A 20,664-nucleotide genomic window follows, 5' to 3' on the forward strand; every position below is an offset into this window, starting at 1 on the left:
AGAAGCACTTCATTCTCTTCACCTCTGCAGGGTGTACGGTTGCTACGAAGCCTTGGACGGTGGGAACACGGCTGATGCTTTAGTGGACTTCACCGGTGGGGTGTCGGAGCCCATGGACCTGCTGGAGGGTCAGTTTGCTCAGGATGAGGTGGCCCGAAATCAGCTGTTCGAGAGAGTGCTGAAGGTCCACAACCGAGACGGCCTCATCAGCTGCTCAATCAGGGTAAGGGCACTGAGGCGCTACTTACATTTCAGGTAATTATGTACAACACAATTATTGAGTTATTCTTTCCATTACTTTGTGTTTCTAGTTTACGGCACTACAACGGCTCACAGGAGCCCCATAGCATAGTATAGTGTACTATGCTATCAGCACAGTTAACCAGTTGAAGAGATTATAGTCACTTAGTGAACTTTTAGGTTAGCACCCGCTTGCATCACGGGCATCCTTACGCTGCCTGCCACGGCAGTCCCATGGCTTCCCTGGCTTCCCCTGGCTTCCCAGTGCCAGTCTGAATGTTTTTTTACTTGCTTGCCTAGCCAAAAAAAAGTGAGTCCTGACTGTTACGTAACAGTTCTGGGGTTTTGGAATTGACTTGTTTTGATTATGCCAGATTTTCTTTTCAGTGTAGAGACCGCAGTGTTTGAGGTCCATGTTTGTCACTTGCATGTACTTAATTTTTATTACACTCTTAAAGGCACCTTTAAGAATATTTTTTGTGTTCTTTTGTACCATTTTAGAGATGCTTGCTTTGTTTAAACAGCAAAAAATATTGCAATCATTTTCTCACCTTAGTTTTCTTCACTTTGTGCAGGCTGTGTTCTGTTGCGTACTTAATAATCAATTTGGGTTAAATTATATTTATTGGTTAGTATTTACACAGTGCTTTTTCAGTAGTCTCTTGAATGCATTCCACATTACTTTCCTATTCTTTACTGATATCAGTGGCTTTCTAGTCGCCTGCAATAACCTGTACTCATTTTCTGTCTATTTTCTGTCTGAGTGCAATCACAGACTTGGTGCAGTGTGTGATTGGCTGTGATGATTATCATCAAATCTTTTTTCACACACAGTTTAGAGATGTAAACATAATGACAATCAGGAAGGTTGAGATTGCACAAATATCAATTCACATAAAATCCTTGGGCTCTCAGAGAACTAAATTGTATACCAGCACGTTTTCAGAATTGCCTTTTTGTACTGAACACATCGATAAAATCCCAGAACAAGTATGGGAATTAATCCAATCTACAGCGCAGAACAGAGCCAGCCTAATAAAAGCTTATCACGACTTCAGAGCTGGGATTGGCTTATTGCTTTTTTTTTGTCTAGGAGACACCGTTTGCATTTGGTTTGAAGAATGCTGTATTAGGAATGCAAGAAAGGCTCTTTAACATCCATAGCCATGCTTCTTCCAGACTCAACATAATTGCTTTTTTTATCTGACTCCTCCCTTTGCTCTGAACACACAAAGCCAATCTAAGAAACGTTTATGTTGACAAATGACGGGTGTCAGAGGGTGTTTTTAAGGCACATCTAATAGTGAGCACTTCATTTTCTCCTGAGATACACTGAGCAGCGTGCTCACTGGGGTATGTAGCTTTCTTTTGTGAGATTTACAGCACCAGTCACCAATATTTCCAAGATTAACTTCTCACAGCATGTTCTCTTTAATGGCATGGTTCTTCTTACTGTTTCCAGTCTTCACTGCTGTCGTAAATTAATCTGGACTGATAACTAGACTAGATCTAAGCAGGTTTTTAATCAGCCGTTGGCTATTCTGATTTTTATCACCAAATCCAAAGTTTTAGTCATTATCTGTTTAATGTGACCTATAGCCGACATTTGTTTGAACAGTTCAAGCTCCTAAACTGACGCACATGCGCAGAAGAGCAATGCTTTACATGAGGTTCGGTTTAATCTTCGACTGCATCACAGGAGCTGTCAAGGAGTTCCAGTGTCTGTGGGTTCAAACCTGATGTAAAAACTGCATGTAATTCAGCCAGGGCCGCTTCTCTGGTTTACGTCTTTGGTTTCTTTAAACTCTGACGCTGCAGCAGCGCCCTTCTGTGGCTCCGCTGGGAAATTTCCTTAGAAATTCCTTCAAACACGGAGTGCTTTCAACTTGTGCCTTCTAATTGTGTTTGAACAGAGACATCATCCCAAATATCAATGAGGTCTCTTACCTTGCTATACCGCCACTGCAAACCTCCCTCACTGTCGTTGTCCATTTTCCCTTGTCCCTTGGATTCCCTTGGATTGACATAAAAGTCGCATGTATTTTAATCTGGCTGTTCAGAGTCACATTGATTTCAACACAACAAATGAAAGTGGTCTAAATCGGAATTGTAAATTTTAAATTTCACACACTGCCACAAAGATAACACATGTAACACATGACGAGATTATCTGCTGTGTAAATGTAACCTTTACATAGTACATAGTATGTTGTCACAGGCATAGATATGACTACTTTGCCTCTGAAATAGCAGTGCAGTCCCATGGAAATTTGTAGTTTGTCCTTTTAAACCCAATACCTGTTGAGTTCCTCACTGTTGTATTTACTGCCTAGGCGACCACAGTGGAGGACATGGAGGCTCGGCTGGACTGTGGTTTGGTGAAAGGCCATGCGTACGCGGTGACAGATGTGCGGAAGGTACGCTTGGGCCATGGCCTGCTAGCCTTTTTCAAGTCTGAGAAGTTGCACATGATTCGTATGAGGAACCCATGGGGTGAGAAGGAGTGGAGTGGGCCCTGGAGCGACAGGTGAGTGATCAGGAACCAGATCTACACTCTTAAGCCCGCCCTGTTCCAATTGGATTAGTTGACCAGGAGGACATTTGTAATAAAACATTTTACACACCTCTGAATGCAGAGTTGCAGCAGCCAACGACTTTTTTCCCAAAGCCTGAAAAATCTGTAAAGGACATAATTCTAAAGGGTGAAAGCAAGTAGGGAATTCAGACTATAATTTTCTTTGGGGAAGAGGAACACAAACACTCACAGAACTCATCCAGACTAGACTCATCCAGACTAATCACTAAATAAGTCCTGTGAAAAAGGAAATGGTTCCAGGAGCCCATTTAAAATTAGCTCAATCCAAGGCCATGAGGGATAATAAACCTAAGTTTTTCACTCACTTTTACTCCTGTGTAACGTGGCATGACCATAAAAGTGATTTAATTTGATTTGTTTTCACACCACAGCCTTTTTCCGGATCCGGGTTCACTTGCTCCATGAATTCGATATGTCTGGTCAAGTGTAAAAATTGTTTTTGAGCTTGAAATTGGTCCAGAGCACCCGTCTCTGGTTCTGCTCAAATCTGTGGTCTGGGGTTCGCTTCTAGCTAACTCTGAAGCCATCCGCCCGGCACTGCATGTGGGGTTGTATGATTGGCAAATGTTTTTCAAATGGCTCCTTTGACGAAACCCTTCTCCATCAATAAGGGGTTCTTGATTGCAGGTGTTCCTGCACAGTGCAATGCCATGACTCCAGAAAGTGCTTTTCCTCACCCCTTGAGTGTTTGTATTCATGGAAAATCAGAAAAAGCTTTAAACACAAAGGAGGTGTCCACAAAGTCTTCATCAGAGTGGCTGCTGGTCTTATGGCTGGATTTGACTTATTTAATAGAGGTCTCACATGTCAGATTCTGTTTGCTTATGCTGTGGAATGAAAACCTGCAGCAACACCAGCCCTACTACATTGATCTTAGAAGCTTCTCTGTAAAGATTATTAGAGTTATATTAGTGAGGAATAGTAGTCTGGACCTGCCGGCAGGACCGCGAAGGTTAAGAGGTAAAAAGAAACATTTGTGACAGCCCATCATATTTGTGCTGTGTCATTAATTCCACCGTTATTCTCGTCACGGACGCACAGATATTGCTCATTTTTCCTTTTATAGCAGTGTAATAGCGAATATCCACAGAGACTGGAGAGAGACATCTCTCCCTCCTCCCCGGAGACACGTTCAGTCTAAATAACACACAGCTGAAGTGTCTATTCTTATCACCCGCCGGCATGAAATTGAGATATCAAGCCAGGCAGGTGGGTATCAAATTGGGAGCTGGTGGGGTGGAAAGGGAGAGGGTTCAGGGCTGTTTACACGTCAATTTGACCCCCTTTAAATAACTGGCTTCTTGTTCTACCACAGTCAGACTAAATTTCCTCCCAAACAGCAGGGTGTGAAATTGAAATGCAATTATAATTGGAGGCGGGAAATCTTGTCTCTTTTTTCCCCGACTGTGTTCAACCTCTGTTTAAGCTCTGCAGCAGCACAGCTATGGGTTCTATTGGCCCCTGAATTATTTACCTGCCAGTCGGACGGGTCTTATTGAGGCGCAGGCAATCGTTCTTCATATTTCTGCCTGATGAAATATTAATTAAGGGTTTGATGAGAAGATCACAGCGCTCCAGGAATCTCTGCGACACAGAAGCTGTGCACAAGCGCATGCATGTGTGTTGCAGCCTCTTCGAGTCTGGCGAGCAGAACCATCGTAAATGATGACTCTGGTGTGTGTTGCAGTTCCGAGGAGTGGAAGAAGGTGAGCAAGAGTGAGAGAGAGAAGCTGGGCGTCACAGTACAGGATGATGGAGAGTTCTGGTGAGAGCCTTATTGTGTGTTAAACCTGCTCCTGCTTTACGTTTAAACACAGACCTATAAGGCAAGTACTGAGTGCCTCCATCTTGTCTTCTCACACAGTGGCTTTACAGTGAGGTAAAGCAGTTGTCCAAGTCAAGTTGGACAAAGTTACTCTGGGTTGAAAGTATAGCTAGCCTTAACTAGAACCAGTTGATTGCTAACCAATGAATTCAGCATTAATAAATGTGCCATAATGACAGGTTGCCCATAAGCATGTTTGTCCAGTCACACAATTCCTCTGGAGCTACGGCGCTAACGTAGTAAAGAAATGGATGATTCACACACTGAGCCAGATTCATGGTAAGATAATAAGAGGAAATGCTATGGACGCGAATATGCTTACTCATTATATTATATCATAAACGAGGATTACCAGCATGTTTTACTGTTTGTGTAAAAAGTGTCTCTGTTGTGATTTTCTCTTATTTGCCTATGCATGTGATTAATTCATACACCACACCATCACACAAACAATTTCCCTGAATGACTATCACAGTAAATGTCCAAGTAAGAGGCAGTTGTTAAATCTTTACTAAAGTTCATATTTTGTGACAAGTTTGATGTGCATATACACACATATACACACACAGCTTATTATTATTAACCAATGTATTTAAAATGCTATCCCATCCTCATAGCATCATTACTCCTCTAGGTGTATGTCAGTTACAATCTGCCTGTGACATATGGGGGGTTGAGACAGGATACAAGTGCGAGGGGTCTTCAGTAATCATTTTAATATCATCCCTGAGATCCCTGAGGTCCCAGAATCCAAAAGTACTAAAATATCCATAAGCACAAAGAAACAAAACCCACACTAGAGCAAAATAACAAAACAAGTAAAGCAAACCAATATCAACAATGCTAGAAAACCAGCAAAGAAAGAACAGGGGTTTAGGAGCATCAGACACAAGCAGGAATGCCTGGGAAAGATAACAAGAGGACAGGGCTACAAAGAAGATGTGGTTGGTGTGGCGCAACAGATAACACCACTACCTACCAGTGAGCTACCACACCATGTGGGAGACTGGGGTTCGATTCCCAGTCTGGGTGGCCATGCTGCGCTACACCAATAAGAGTCCTTGGGCAAGACTCCTAACACTACATTGGCCCACCTCTGTAATACCAGTAACCATGTAAGTCGCTCTGGATAAGAGCGTCAGCTAAATGCCGTAAATGTAAAATGTAATAAAATGTAAGATGCAGGCGGGGCTAAGGCGGAGAAAAGAAAACAAACAAACAGAGCCATGTGCTGATGTGCACATGGCAAGGCATAACAGACACACAGACCAGGAAGGGAAAACACAGGGGCCAGACAAAGATACCGGTTTCACTGGCAATTAGATGCAATCTAAAAGATGGGCAACTGTATTTCTGTGCTGTATTATCTCAAAGATATTATTAGAAACATTGAATTTGATGTGCTGGTACGTTTTTAGACTCCAGGGGAAGTGAAGACAGTGCCACACATCTTGCATGCCTTGTTATTTTATTTTATGCTTCTATGTTTTTGACCCACTGTTATAAATAATAATGGACAAAATTATAAACAGATTTCAAGACGCCTGCTAATACTTTTTGATATATGTTTTCAGTACTCTTTAGTAATGCACTAATTTTGTCCATTTTTGTATATAATAGTATGTAAAACAGTATTTTTATTTAACTGTCAGGCAAGTGTAAAACAGATTTTTGCGCAGTGCGAATGATTGGCAGATTACTTGTTAGCTGCATTAGCCATGTAGCTCTATTGCAAACATTTATTTGTGGATTGATTATATTTAGTGTGAGGGTGAAAGAATGAATTTTTATTTTTTTTTATCCAAAATTACTGTAATTTTCCTGTCCAGCACCTCCAACCTTCTTCTCTAAACATGCCCTCAGGATGAACTTTGAGGATTTCTGTCACTACTTTACTGACCTGATCCTGTGTCGACTGATCAACACATCCTACCTGAGCATCCATAAGACATGGGAGGAGGAGGTGATGAGGGGCTCCTGGATGTATAGGGACGACCCGCTGCGCAACCGCTCTGGAGGCTGCATCAATCACAAGGCCACTTTCTTGCAGAACCCTCAAGTCAGTGTGTTTGTGTGTTTGTTTGTTTTGTACCAAAAGGCTCGCTAGTGGAGTTAAACAAGTTAAAGGTCTGCTCCTTCTTTCTGTAGTATGTATTCGACGTGAGGAAGGTGGAGGATGAGGTCTTAATCTGCCTGCAGCAGAAAGAGAAAAGAGCCACCCCCAAAGAAGGCAAAGGAGAGAACCTTGCCATCGGATTTGACATCCATCGGGTATGTCACTCTGATAATATCTGGTCAGTGTTGCTTGTGAAGTGGTCTCTTACCACTGATAGACACACGTATGTATTATATATATTAGACAAAGGAAGGACTGGATTCTCTAAGCTTCCCTTTGAGTCAGTCTCAAAAGAGGAATAGAATATCCTATCATTGAAAAAAGTATAAGACCCTGGACCGTTTGAAGGTTCTTCAGTTTGAAACTGTGGAGGAACCTCTTGGGGTGCTTTAAGAAACCTTCAAGGAGCCTTTTTCTTCTAAAACACTTTAAGTTGAAGAACCTCCAAAAGTTCCTCAAGGATCTTATACTTTTAGCTGTTGCATAAAGGTATGCCCCAAATTATTTATACAAATGCAAAATATTTATTTATTTATAGTAATTTTGTATCAGTAGTGCTGCTGATGATTTTAAACTAATTCTGTGTTTTACATTTTTACTAGAAATTCCATGAACAAAGATTCTGAACCTGAAACTGTCAAAGTTTTGAGAAAAAGCAAGCATCTATACATTTCCGATTGGTCCTGGTAATTTCTACCATATTCTAGTGCATTCTAATGAAGTATTAATTGAGAGAAGAATTGAGAATTGTATCTTCTTTCATCATTTGTTTGTCACTTCCAGCCAGAAGAAACCAAATCCAAAGTTATATATACAACTTTGGGCTTAATTGTAGACTATATATCCAAATGTATGTGGATGCTCTTTCTACTGAATGCCTTTAGCTACTTTAAGTTGCACCCATGACACAGGTGTGCAACTGCACACACACAACTTGTCAAGTCCCTGTAGAAAAGTGTTGCCAATAGCATAGAACTTTCTGGAACAGATAAACATGAACATATTGTCCTCATGCCTAAGGCAGGTGTAGGCTATAGGGTGGAACTGTCATCTCTGAAATGATGGTGCTCCATCTAGTACCTGGGATGAGTTGGAGAGTTGGGGATGAAGTAGGGTAGAGATCATCCTGACCTCACTTATGCTCTAAAATGTAGTAGACATTTTAAACTTTTTTATCCTGTAACTTCAGTGTGATTTAATAGTGGAAGAGTTCTCTTCATGTCATGTTGAGATGTGGAGGGATCCTGAATCTTACCTGGTGCTTTTGTACTAAAAATAATATGTTTACACCCACACTAATGGCCGGTGATGTGATAAAACAGGGTGCACAACATGTTTGAATTGCTGGGAGCCACTGGTTATGATTGGGGCTTGGAAGATATCATGGTCCTAGTGGGCTCTGGCTCATAGTACAGATAAGAGCATACATTGTACATTTATTGCCAATGTAATGTAATCACATTTCTGCCCTGAAAGAGCCTTAGTATTCTCTCCCTCACTCTAGGTGGAGCTAAACCGAAAGTACCGCATGCACTCGGCCCAGCAGAAGGTTGCCGGCTCAATCTACATCAACTCCCGCTGCGTCTTCCTGAGAAAAGAGCTGAAAGAGGGCCGCTATGTCATCATCCCCACAACATTTGACCCTGGCCAGCAGGGAGAATTCCTGCTCAGAGTTTTCACTGATGTGCCTTCAGACTGCAAGTAAACCAAACTGCTAATACTTATTATTTTACCTTTGAAAGACCTAGCTCTAAATCCTTGTGAGAAAGCTTCTTCATTCACAAATGCTTTATATTTTACAAGCCATTAGTGATTACAATGTTCTCATATCGTGCTGTTGTGCTGTTTTAGAGAGTTGACCCTGGACGAGCCTCCTCAGACGTGCTGGACGGGCATGTGTGGATATCCTCAGCTGGTCACCCAGGTGCATGTTCTGAGTGCTGAGGGCCTTCAGGGCCAAGACTCCAATGGAGGTAAACATTTTCAGACAGCTTGCAGCCCTTAGATGTCTCTAGATTCTCACGTTTTAAAAGGCTTTTTCACACTAATTCGAACACTAACATTCAGAAAAAGACCTGATAGGAAATTGATTAAAAAGAAACCCCTATTTTAAGGAGACATTTTAAATAATTGAATAATTTAAACAATTCAATAATCGTCACTAATGAAACCCTTCAATTTGTAGTTTGATTCTTTTGGACTAAAGCTGAACAGGATACATTGCTGTGTTTCGCTATGGTTCAAAATGACATATTTACAATGAAACAGAAACTGTACACAAAGGTCATATTTAAAAGGGCAAAAAAGTTAACTGGCTAGATTTTGTGACATATATTAGGTGACAATAAATGGGCTCACCAAGCTTTCTGAACCATGAACCATTTCCTTCAAACCTTTCCACCTTAACCTTAAAGCAACATTATATAGCAACTGTATCTTAAAATTCGTAGCCATTTTGAAGCTCCACTAACTTGTAATAGTGAGGATGGCATCTCTGTCATTGCCTCTCCAGGCAGGAAGGCTGCTACTAAACTATGGAACTTTGTTGGAGCTGCACAAGCCCTCTCGCAAGAACTGCTCAACACTGCACAACTCGAGTCGCATTTGTGTAAAATCCTGTACTATTACTCTATCGCATGAGTTCATGTGCTTCTTTAACTCCTACTTGTCAACAAATGCATGTGTAGAACTTTTCCATTAGGGGAAGTTTAAAGCAAGTGAATTTTTTTACAAGTGAATTTTACTCCACCACTGTAGGGGGAGCCCAATCGCAAAAGTAATTACCAGTTCAGAGCTCATGAAGTGATGGTTAAGAGATGTTTGGTCTATATGGACATATTTGATGCATTGTATTGTGTTCTTATTTCAAACTAACATCACCAGGGTTCAAATGGTGGCTTGGTTTAATGAACCACACTAATAGAGCAATCACCCAAGACCTAGCGTCAACACACCCCCAGATAATGGAGACTCGCAGATTGGAGGCTCTTCACAGTTTACATTACAGTATAAAACAAGGCTCTTTTACACAACATAGTGGAAATGTTGTGATGAACACAGTGACATCATGCAAAAGGTATATGCCTATTTTTGTTGTAATTTATCAACTAGAACATTTTCTAATGTGAGCAGAGATAAACGTATCACTGACACATCAAATTTTACTTTCTCTTTTTTTTAAAGAATGATAGTGTAATTAACAAATAAGCCGTTATCAATTCAGTCACATGGTTTAGCTACACTCTGAAGATTCAGTTTTTGAACACACTTCAAGGGCAAGATATAATGGATGGGAAAAATTATTTACCTCTCTTTTAGCGACATGCACCCAAAGTGGGCTGCATTTAGTAGGAGAAGAGATCTAGCTTGCAGCATGCAAAATGCAGTGCATGGCTACTAAAGATAAAGGAAATATATCGATAAAACTATAAAAAATATATAATCCATATATCCACCTTAAAACAAATAGTTTTCTAGCAGTTGTACTTGAAGATACCAAATAATGCATGTATTCAGTATTTTAAGTTAGTTTTAAGTTGAGGTATAAAAAGTAAGTGTGTGAATTTGACTGAAGCAAAAAAACAAACAAAAAAACGTGGTTTTAGATGCTCTTCAAAAACCCTGTTTATTTGGCTCAGAATGAAACACTGATTTTTCTTTTATTGTGGGCTTGTGACTTTATTAATAACTTAATAAATGATATGCTGGTTTGTGGAACCGCACTGGCTCACAGGAGCGGCATAGCATAGCTTTTAACACAGTATGAAGAACATTTTTGATCGGAGCAGTTTATTTCTTTGAATTAATTGAAATTAATTGTCACAAATGTTTATACACATGTTGGTTCTTGGTAAAGTATTTGTATGTATGTGAATGTGTATTTATTCTCTACTTGTTATTAAGGGTGTGTTTTCTTTATTTATGTGCTGCTGTCCTGGATTGGGCTCATTTGTAACTTGGGTTTGGCTTTGTTTCAGTTTGTGTTTAGCTCCAGTTTGCTAGTCTGGTTTGGTTTTGAAGGAGTGAATGATGGAGAGAAAAGATGGTAAAAGCCACTCAACTAGGCTTTAGTTTAACACTGTTAGCAAGTGGATTTGCTGGGTTTATGTAAATTTTGTAGGCGTAAATAAAATGGGCCAATACTGTTAGCAGCAGGGATTTTGAAGGAGAAACCAACAGTGTTTCAGGTTCACTGTATCAATTTGTGTCAGTGTACTGAACTCAACTGTGCCAAAGTAAATACAGTTTTTCATTCTAGGGCAGCTTGAAACCATGCAGCCCCTTGGGCACCCTCACCTCCTGTGTCCGTTTCTGCATATCTGTGCTTTATCGGTAGTATTTGCACAGATAACCAAAGATGATGAATCTGTGGAACCTGTTCTAGGCCAACAGTCTATGTGATAACTGTGGCTTACCATTATTTAGTTTATGCTGTATTCTAAAGTCTCCCTTTCCTTATCTGATCTGTTCTGTGGCAGTCTACCCTTGTCTGTGCTGCCTTAAGCTAGATTCTAAGGCCATTTATATAGCTCTCATCAGCTTCAGCACACAGGGAACTCTGTATGGTTACATACAGAGCTCCACTGCCCGCCTTGCGTACAGAAAATGGTGTGACATCAACAGCAGAGGTACTGAATCTTGGTGGCAGTAAGCATAAATTCCCTTTTTCCCAAGAGAAACACACAAACCCAGGGCACCACTGATATTAATCAGTCTGAGAACTTTAATGTGTCTGTTTCTCCACACAGTATCTGATTTATTCTGCCTTGCTGTGGTTTGTTAAACAAACTGCACTTTCTAATAGATGTAAGGCTCTCATAATTCAGAATCAAGGCAGATTTTCATTTGCTTATTGTGCTGTACCATTTTTTACACTATTATATTGTGGCCCATCTTCATAAATTGTAAGGAAACAGAGCAGTGCCCTTGCATTTGTCCTTTACTTTAAGTGGATTTCCACACAGCCTCATGTTCCTAGCTGTAGCTTTTTTATGCTAGTTTTGGCCATAAATAGAATACTATTTTTCCTGTATCCCCTTTTTCATGCAGTCTTGAGTTATTTAAAGCAGCATTATGCAATCATTTTTATTTTTGCTCCTGGACTCCTCCTCCTAGAGTCAGAAAGTGTAAATGCATTTCTAGACAAGCTAAGACATACAGAACCAGTATTAAAAGTGAAAGAAGCATTTGGACTGACTGGCCAGATTTTTACACAAATGTGACTCGTCTTATGCAGCATTATGCATTTCTTGCGAGCTTCGTCCAGCCTACTTCACCAAAGTTACATAGTGCAGTTGCCAGTGAGCTAAGCCAGAGTAGCAACAATAAAGATGCTATTTACCTTTTTTTACAAGTCTGTGGAGCATCTATTTATAAAATCTACATAAGTGTGCTTTAAAGCAGCAATATGCAATATCTTTTGCTCTCTACATTTGTGGAGTGTAATACATTTTTTACACCACTGGTGTAAATGCAAATCATGCAACAAGCTGCCCCTCATGTGCAGCTTTAAACATGCTTTTGCTGACAAGCTGAGAGATGCAGAACCAGCAAACACAACATATGAAGTGAAAGAAGCATGTGGACGGTCACGGTAGAGTAATATTACAGGATTTGACTCGGGTTCTTGACAAGTATGACTCGGATTTGACAAGTATGACTCGGGTTCTTGTGAGAGGTCTCATTCAGCTCCACCAAGGTAGCAGTGTTCTGGGCCCGGAGTGTCATTGCCATATTATCTCAAAATGCAGTTCTTTCTATTACAAGTTGGTGTACCCTGGTCCATAATTTCAAGGTAAAAATGCTGCATATTGTTGCTTTAAGGTGTCAGATGTAGCACATTGAAATATGACAAGTAACAACAGATGTTTTTTTTTCAGCCTCAGATCCATACGTGATCATCACTTGTGAGGGGGAGAAGGTTCGATCTCCGGTGCACAAGGACACACGCTGCCCTAACTTTGATGTTAAAGGAGTGTTCTACCGCAAAAAGCCAAAAGATGGTATTCACATTGAGGTAAGTAGACAGCTTCTGTAATGAGTGTGTAAATCTCCGACCTCCCAACATGTGATTCGATAATGGAATGCAATTTTGCAGAATCTAATTTGGTGTTTGGAACATTTCAGACTAATGTTTAAAAATGAACTGAATACACATTAGTGACTGGAGACATTATTATTATCACAGTAGTGGATTACAGACTATAATAACAACACACCAAGCTCTTGGAGGGCAGTATTTACATCTAAAACAGGACAAAAGATAAACTAATATTTTATTGAATATTATTATTATCAATTATAGTCATGTACAAAAATGGCCAACCCGTGAAAACCTTTGTTAACATATTTAAACATATGGACAAACAATATTAGGAAATGGAATTAATATATAAACTAACACAACTGGGAAATGTATGTCTTTAAAATCATTTTGAAATGCAGGGGTTTCCTCCTTGCAAAGTCAAACCTGTTTGGTCTCTTTATGGTGGTAGATGCTGTATCTGGCCATGTTAGCCTGTTGTTTCACTTAGATGTTTAACGTAAATTATTTAGCAGACAGCAGCTAAATTCTAATTGTGGTGAGATCTTTTTAAATCCCCTTTCATATTGATTCTTCTACAACCTTCTACAGGCCTCAGAGAGCTCTCACTTCTCCTCTAATCACTTAAACAATCATGACTAAATGTTTGAGGTTTGAATCAAATTGCATGATGCACTTAAAACATAAACATAATCCCCCCTCAGTGAGCAAGCCACAGTAGCAAGGCAGCAATAGGAAAACTCTGTCAGAGCTGAAGGAAGAAACTTTGGGAGGTACCAAGACTCAGAAGTGGGACCCATCATCCTCTGTTCAGAACTAAATGTTTATAATTTTATTTCGCCATAGCACCACATAACACTGCTTTTCTGCTCAGGTGTGCTGGATTATCACAATATAATATGATATAAAAGTAATAATGGTTGATGGTGGTGATAATAATAGTAGTAGTGAAGAGTTTATGTAAACTGCAACATTGTTGGTAGGCATATAGCAGTAACAGGAGGGTGGGTAGCTGGTCTGACAAATAAATAAGGTCTCTAAATAAGGCAGGCTCCTCCAAAGTCCTCTCGAGAAACGTTCTAACCTGCAGCTGATGTGCTGCACCTGATTCTAATTTGGGGCTTTTTAAGTAGTAATCAATGTGTTCTCCTTGCAAGAAAACTACACTTGTATTAATGAATTACTATTAATTAATTTTACTAATGATTTTAAAGGCATTTCTTTAGTTGTATGTGTTTAGTTATATTACCCCCATCTCTCCATATTGTTTAAATGAAGATGTTGTTTCAAAACTAAAGTAATTGAATTTCCACCTTCAGATCAATACATTTCAAATTCAGTTCAGTGCAGATCAATGCAGTACACCCCCTCTTTTCTGCTTTCTCTGTTCTCCGTTTTCTCCGCACTCTCTAAGATCTCCTTCCCTTGGCTTGCAGTGCTGATTTGCTGTCTCTGTCTATTTCTCTCTTTTCTTGTGTGTTTGTGTTTCCCTTCAATGCTCCTTTGCCTCACCCTTTTTCTCCTGATTGGCCCATGATGATGGTAGATCTACAATAAGAATGTCATTGTTGACACCTTCCTGGGTCAGGTGACCCTCTTCAGCGACCCTAACGACCGGCAGGAGCAGCACACAGTCCATCTGAGGGACAAGGGCAGTCGCCAAGACAACGACCTCCCAGGCACGCTGACAGTGCGATTGATCACCTGCACCACTTTAACCAACATCTGACCACTTAATGGCCGCGACCTCGCCCCTGCCTTTCTCCCCCTTTGCCTTCATCCCTCTCCTTCTCTTGTCTGTCAGTGTCCCTCATTAGAAATCCACAGGGTGTTCTTCAAACCCTCACTGATTATCCTGCCCGTCTGTATTATTCCGCAGTGCTCACATTGGTCCATGCTTTGATAGTGTGCATAAGGGCTATGCATTAGTCTTGCATGAGAAGCAGAGGCCGTTTTGGTATCAGAAACCTTGCGGAGTCTTCATCGCCTGATCAGCCGCAGCAGGTTTCCATTGTCAGACGACCTCAGCAAAAGTCCTTTATCTCCATCTGTCCTCCCTCACAGTAAGGCCTCCTCCACCTGTGTATAGGCTCACCTTAGCAACTCTTGATGATGAAGAACATTCCAGACGATGATGAACCTTCATCTTCTCCACCAAGAAGAAGAACCAGATAAAGAGATTATTTACAGAGCAAGATCTGGACCCGACCACTGGCCCTGGTTACTACAAGATATGGGTAGCCTTAGTCGGAGGGGCCGCAGCCAGGTCAAAATCTTGTCAGTCTTAGCCAGTGACCTTCGCTAGCATAGGATCTGGTCAGCCAGTGCAAGATCTGGCCAGTCTTAGCAAGTGGCCTTTGGATAGTGCAAGATCTGATCATGTTCTGTCTGTGTGAGAGTCGAAAAAAGAACCAGATAGAACCAAAAAAAGTGAGATCCACAACACTGAAGTCCACAGTTCAGTACCTGTTAGTCGTATGGACACCTAAACGTCACTTTCACTGGATGCTCTTTGGATGTGCAGCAGCATGCTTGAAGTAGCTTAGCAACCAGGGTGAAAAGCAGAGGCTGCTGGAGCATGGAGAAGAGTTCAGCCACAACCAGCCGCCTCCAGGGACCAAAAGCCCACCTAGCCTCTCTGCCGTGTCATCTCCATGGTAACGCAACTGCCATGCGTTAGAGGACAGTGACGACGAGACGACAGTTTTAACAGAAATGCCTGTTCGGTTTGCACGCGTGTGTGTGTGTTTTTGTGTGTGTGTGTGTGTGTGTGTGTGTGTCTGTATGCCTGTGCTGAACAATGCCCTCGGACATTCTTTAAGGACCCTTAAACGGTCATGCATGTGTAGACGGAGGGCAGACTCCATTAATGCCAGCAGTGCTTTAAAGTGGAGAAAGTGTTCCTTGGGGGACAAACACATAAATACACTCTGCATGTATAGTTAACTTTGACACAAAGGATCATGGGACTGTAACTGGATGCATGTGTGTGTGTCTGGGTGTGGATGTGTGTGTGTGTGTGTCTGGGTGTGGATGTGTGTGTGTGTTTCTTATTGCTGGGGTCTCTTCAACTCCTGCCAAACAGCATGTGCCATGATGTGGATCCTATTAGAACTGTGCTTCCACTCCACTAGGGGGCGCTGCACTGGTATGTTTGGAGATCTTCTCACTTGAACAACCTACTTACAGACACTTTGGTGGAAATGATCACCGGGTTTTGTGTCTTTTCAAATGGCTAGTGTGCTGTTTCACACTGAACCGCTATAAGCCTGTTTTCATTATCAGTGAAATGATCAGTTTCTGTGTTGCAAAGGTTTCCGTTGCTGCAGACCTGGTGGGCTTAGAGAAGACTGGAAAATAGCCCACAATATCAGTCTTTTACTATAGTTCAGTATAATTCAGCCTCCTCTGTTCTGTTAGATATGAATATGGTTCTTTGCAATATGTTTTTGAATGTCAGCTATAGTGCAAAATAGCAGACTGTTTGTTTGACCAAATCACGTTTGACTAAGTTCAGTCATTTTTTTTTGTTTCAGTACTTGAAAGAGGGCATTTATTGTCGAACTTTAAACTATTCCATGTTGTCTTAAGTGTATTTTTTTGTTGTTGTTTACAAAAAAAAGAATTACAAGTTACAAAAAAAGAACTATCACAAATTCTAAGTATTAGAGTCGCTGTGTTTACAGTCTGCACAGAAGCATATGTGCTAGGGTCGAGTCCGCATTATGAATACGGACATTGAGTTACCTAAATGGGCGCACAGTGACCTTCTCTCTTAGTCTGAAGGCTCATGTGCTGTGGGAACGAGAGGGGAGGGTTCGATTACTGGGTTAAGTATGCAGTGCCAAGCAGATTACAAGTGTTGGATGTCAAGAGCAGGAGAGATGTTCATGCCAAACAGATTAGCCCTGGGCATAATGGGGCATAGCGGAGCCAGAGAGCCAGAGAAAATGTGACTTCATTCAGGAAAGAGATTTTCCTTTTGTCCATCTTTAATTATTTATACAAGCTAGTTTGACCAACTTGAGTCAACCCGGACGTGTTTCAGAAGTCCATATGATTTGCTCTGTAGATCAAATTAGGTTGAAAAGGAAAGATTCTTGCTGAATTCAGAGGGTACTGGGGTGTTTTCTTCAATTGTGACAGATAAAATGGGTGGACATAATAATGACATAATAATGTCAGATCAGTTAAATCAGGTGAACAGTTGTTCTTTTATTTAGAAATTTGTGGAGAATAAGGCTACTTGAAAATGAAGGAAGTTTACCTAATTTAGTCCTTGCCAGTTCCACACTCTAGTTATGTCCCCTCCAAACAAATGCAACTACCATTCCACATGGACAGATTTATCAATATCAGCAACAATGATATTTATCAAACAACAAAAGAATGGTTTCATGCTCTTTTAAAGAACATGTTTACAATCACAGGTTCCTTATCCTTTTTACAGCAGTACATGCTAAACTAGTGAACCTGGTGAACACAAAACACCGTCATAAATGAAAGAGAACTGAACAACATGTAAACCTAGCCTTTAGCATGAGCATGAAGATAGCTAACAATAATAAAGATTTAATAAAGATTTTTTAATAAAGATTTTTTAAAAAAAAAAAAGAAGAGCTAAGGAACAACCAGAAACCAAGCTCCGCCCCCAGCAGAACAATATTTAGATTTTGTCTAAATAAATCATATCAGCAAAGCTCCGTTTAACTAAAGATCTATGGTTCTGTTTTTTTTGTCATTATTAATATTGTTCTTTTTTCAAATCTATGTAGCTGATTATATGTTATTATGGGATATCAAAATGATTAAGCTTCTTCGATTTAGTATCGGTATCTGTAACACATCCACGTAACAACCAGACCCTGGAAACATTAGAATCTTTTTTTTTCTCTTCTGCTTTCTCATCCACACTTCCAGTCTGGATTTGCTGGTTTAGCTTAAACATGGTGAAGGTTGGTAATGTGCCACTTTAGATTTACTAATGAATTTAGGTTTTCACTGTATTCTGTGTCTTTTTTTGCCAAATAATTTTTAGTTTGTGAAGCGAACAATGCCAGAAGCATTCCGGTTACTGCACACATTTGGGAATGCATATGAAGTCTCAGTTAACAGACTCAGTTAACAGGTTGATTTAGCTCTCTGCATGTCCATATTCTAGAACAAGCTTACAGTACCAAAATGATGCAGACTGTTCTCCAGTGTTAAACATTCATTAAGATCCAAATGATAAGATCCGCGGCACGAAGCGCTCGGACTGAACTGCCAGTGCTTAGCACCACATAAGTGTGTGTCATGTTGTGTTTTGAAAATATAGATGTTTCTGCTGCTTCCATATGCAAGTATGAAGCTTGTGTTGCATGTATATTTGTTTAATTGGACAGTATTTTGATCATTTGTATGCTCACAGCTTTGCCCAGGTATGAGTATGAAAGTGGCAGTAACAGATATATTTGCAATGGCCTGCAATGACATGCAGTTTAATGGATGTTAAAATACTGTAGTGTTCTTCGTCTCACTGTAAAATAAAGGTTGCTAAATGGGTTTTGGATTGGATGTACAGGAAGACAAGTTCTTAGCACTTACGTACACTATTGCCCACTTACCCAGATAATGGTCAATCAGCCAAGACACTTTTAGTGTTCAAACTAATCTGCATTAGCATTCGAAAATGTTAATGGAGCTAACAGATGTCGGGATTCACTGAAATCGTTTCGGTAAATACATGCCCACACACTTCTCTTAGCCCACTCAACCAAGTGAGGCAGACATGTTTATGTGGTTTTACGGGACAGTATGACACTTTTATACTGTAAAGTATAAAAAAGAACAAAACTGTACTCTATATAGATTATTGACCACATTCATGATTTCTGTTGTTTCTACATATACACTGATCAGCCATAACATTAGCACCACCTACCTAATACCTAATGAGTATGTCTCGGTTGTGCCGTTACAAAAGATCTGACCATTCAAGGCATTGAATTCACAAGACCTGTGAAGATGTCCTGTGGCATCTGGCACCAAGACAAACAAAGCAGCAGATCATGTAAGAGTTGGTAAGTTGTAAAGTGGGACCTTCCATGGTCAGTGCATCAGTGACCCTTAGGTCACCATGACCTTGTGGCCGATTTACAGGTGGTTCCTTTTTTTTTGCAGCACTTTTGGTAGGTACGGACCACTGCATACCAGAAAAACCTTACAAAACCTGCCTGATGTTTTGGAGATGTTCTGACCCAGTCGTCTGGCCATCACAGTTCAAAGTGGTCAAAGTGGCTCAGATCCTTAAGCTTGCCTATTTTTCCTGCTTTTAACACATTGCCCCTGTTTTCCAATTCAGCTGTCAGTGGTGCTAATGTTATGGCTGATTGGTGTATATATTTTTAGTTTAAAAACTTTCGTGATATTGTGTCCTAAACCACATTGGAAAGAACTTGTGACCTTAGTGAAGACCTGGATACAGTTTGAGAAAAGTGTGTGAGCATACATTTCTAGAAAAGATTTTGGGTGACTATTGACTTCTTGTGTTTATTAGCTTCTTTAGCCTCATAGCTTCAGCGCTAAACTAAAGAAGGAAAATTCGGACCCCAACACATCTTGGCTGATCTATTACATCTGCTGTAAGGGAAAATTTTTGTACATTTAAATTTCCGCTGAACCATTCCTTTAAACAACCTTCCACTGAAGTGGTTCTTGTATGGTATCAATCAGAAGAACCCTTTCTAGCACTTTTATGTTTACAGTGTTGCATCATTTCCTCAAGTTATTAACATGTATTATTGTGTGCCGCACCATGTATTACTGCACATATAGAAACTTTTCAGCAGTTTGTACGAGCAGAACAAGCGTTCATCACAGTTCCACCAACATGTTTCTAAGATGCCAGAATGCCATTTTCCCCAGTGTTTATGTCTGCTTCTGAGGAATGACACCGCTCTATCTGCTCTCTATCTCTGTCTGGCTGGCCTGCCCCGCTGCATGTACTGTTAAAACTGGAAAACTACTCTCTGTACTTTTACCCTGACATCATGAACAGTGATGTGCCATGATTGATTCTCTAGGCCTCACGATGCAGCACAGCCTTAAAGAGTCAGTGAATGCTTGTAGAGAGTGTAAACTTCTACTTCTTGCTGTCATGATTTTTTTTTTGTTTTTTGTTTTTTTGATATGGATCAGACATCCAGAGAATGAGCTTGTGATACTCTTGTATTTTTCTGCTGATGTTGAACTTGAAACTGACACACAAAATACTCTCTTGCATGATGATATTCTATATATGGTAGCAGATACTGAAGACTTTATAACAGGTATCTTTTTATACACCTTTGTTTAATCTTTTATAATCTATCCATTGAATCTTGTGTTCGACAAAACAGAATACTGTACGTTTACTGATTGTATGGGTTCAGAAAGCTGTATCTTGCGTACCTTTTTGATGTGTGCTTTATTTTTTGTGTGTTATTTCCAGTCTCTCCTGGGTTACACTGTGGTTATTTTATATTTACTCTTGAATTATTTATTTCCTCTATTTTGTATTTTATGTCAACTTGTGGCATGACTTTGAAATAAAACATTTAAAAAAACAAATTGTATTCGTGAACATCAGTTTAACCCCTAAACTGCCTATGACCCGCTAGTGGGCTGAAAGTGTTATTACAAACTTCTTTTTACCAAAGCATAGCCCAAAAGGACACCCCTCATAATGTAATAAGGCCTGCTGCCTTAAGGGGTTCATTTTCAGGAGCCTCGCTTTCAGTTTTTCAGACCTCACACCATCCAAGTAATCCTAAACACATTCAATGATGTTGAATTCTGGACTCTCAAGTGAAGTTTTTTGCACA

At 40.3% G+C, this 20,664-nt stretch overlaps 1 protein-coding gene across 1 annotated transcript in view; it reads left to right on the forward strand.

The window, feature by feature from the left end:
• Positions 1-20,410, forward strand: part of capn5b (calpain 5b) — a 49,989-nt gene extending 29,579 nt beyond the window's left edge. The window contains exons 5-13 of the mRNA XM_072662097.1: positions 31-223; positions 2,574-2,767; positions 4,524-4,601; positions 6,525-6,720; positions 6,810-6,932; positions 8,282-8,478; positions 8,629-8,750; positions 12,657-12,793; positions 14,367-20,410. Of these exons, the coding sequence (XP_072518198.1) occupies positions 31-223; positions 2,574-2,767; positions 4,524-4,601; positions 6,525-6,720; positions 6,810-6,932; positions 8,282-8,478; positions 8,629-8,750; positions 12,657-12,793; positions 14,367-14,549 (1,423 nt within the window). The 3' untranslated portion in view covers positions 14,550-20,410. The remainder of the gene's footprint in view (positions 1-30; positions 224-2,573; positions 2,768-4,523; positions 4,602-6,524; positions 6,721-6,809; positions 6,933-8,281; positions 8,479-8,628; positions 8,751-12,656; positions 12,794-14,366) is intronic.
• Positions 20,411-20,664: the final 254 nt, after the last annotated feature.

This window comes from Salminus brasiliensis, chromosome 18 (genome assembly GCF_030463535.1).
Source record: "Salminus brasiliensis chromosome 18, fSalBra1.hap2, whole genome shotgun sequence".
NCBI classification, from domain to species: Eukaryota; Metazoa; Chordata; class Actinopteri; order Characiformes; family Bryconidae; genus Salminus; species Salminus brasiliensis.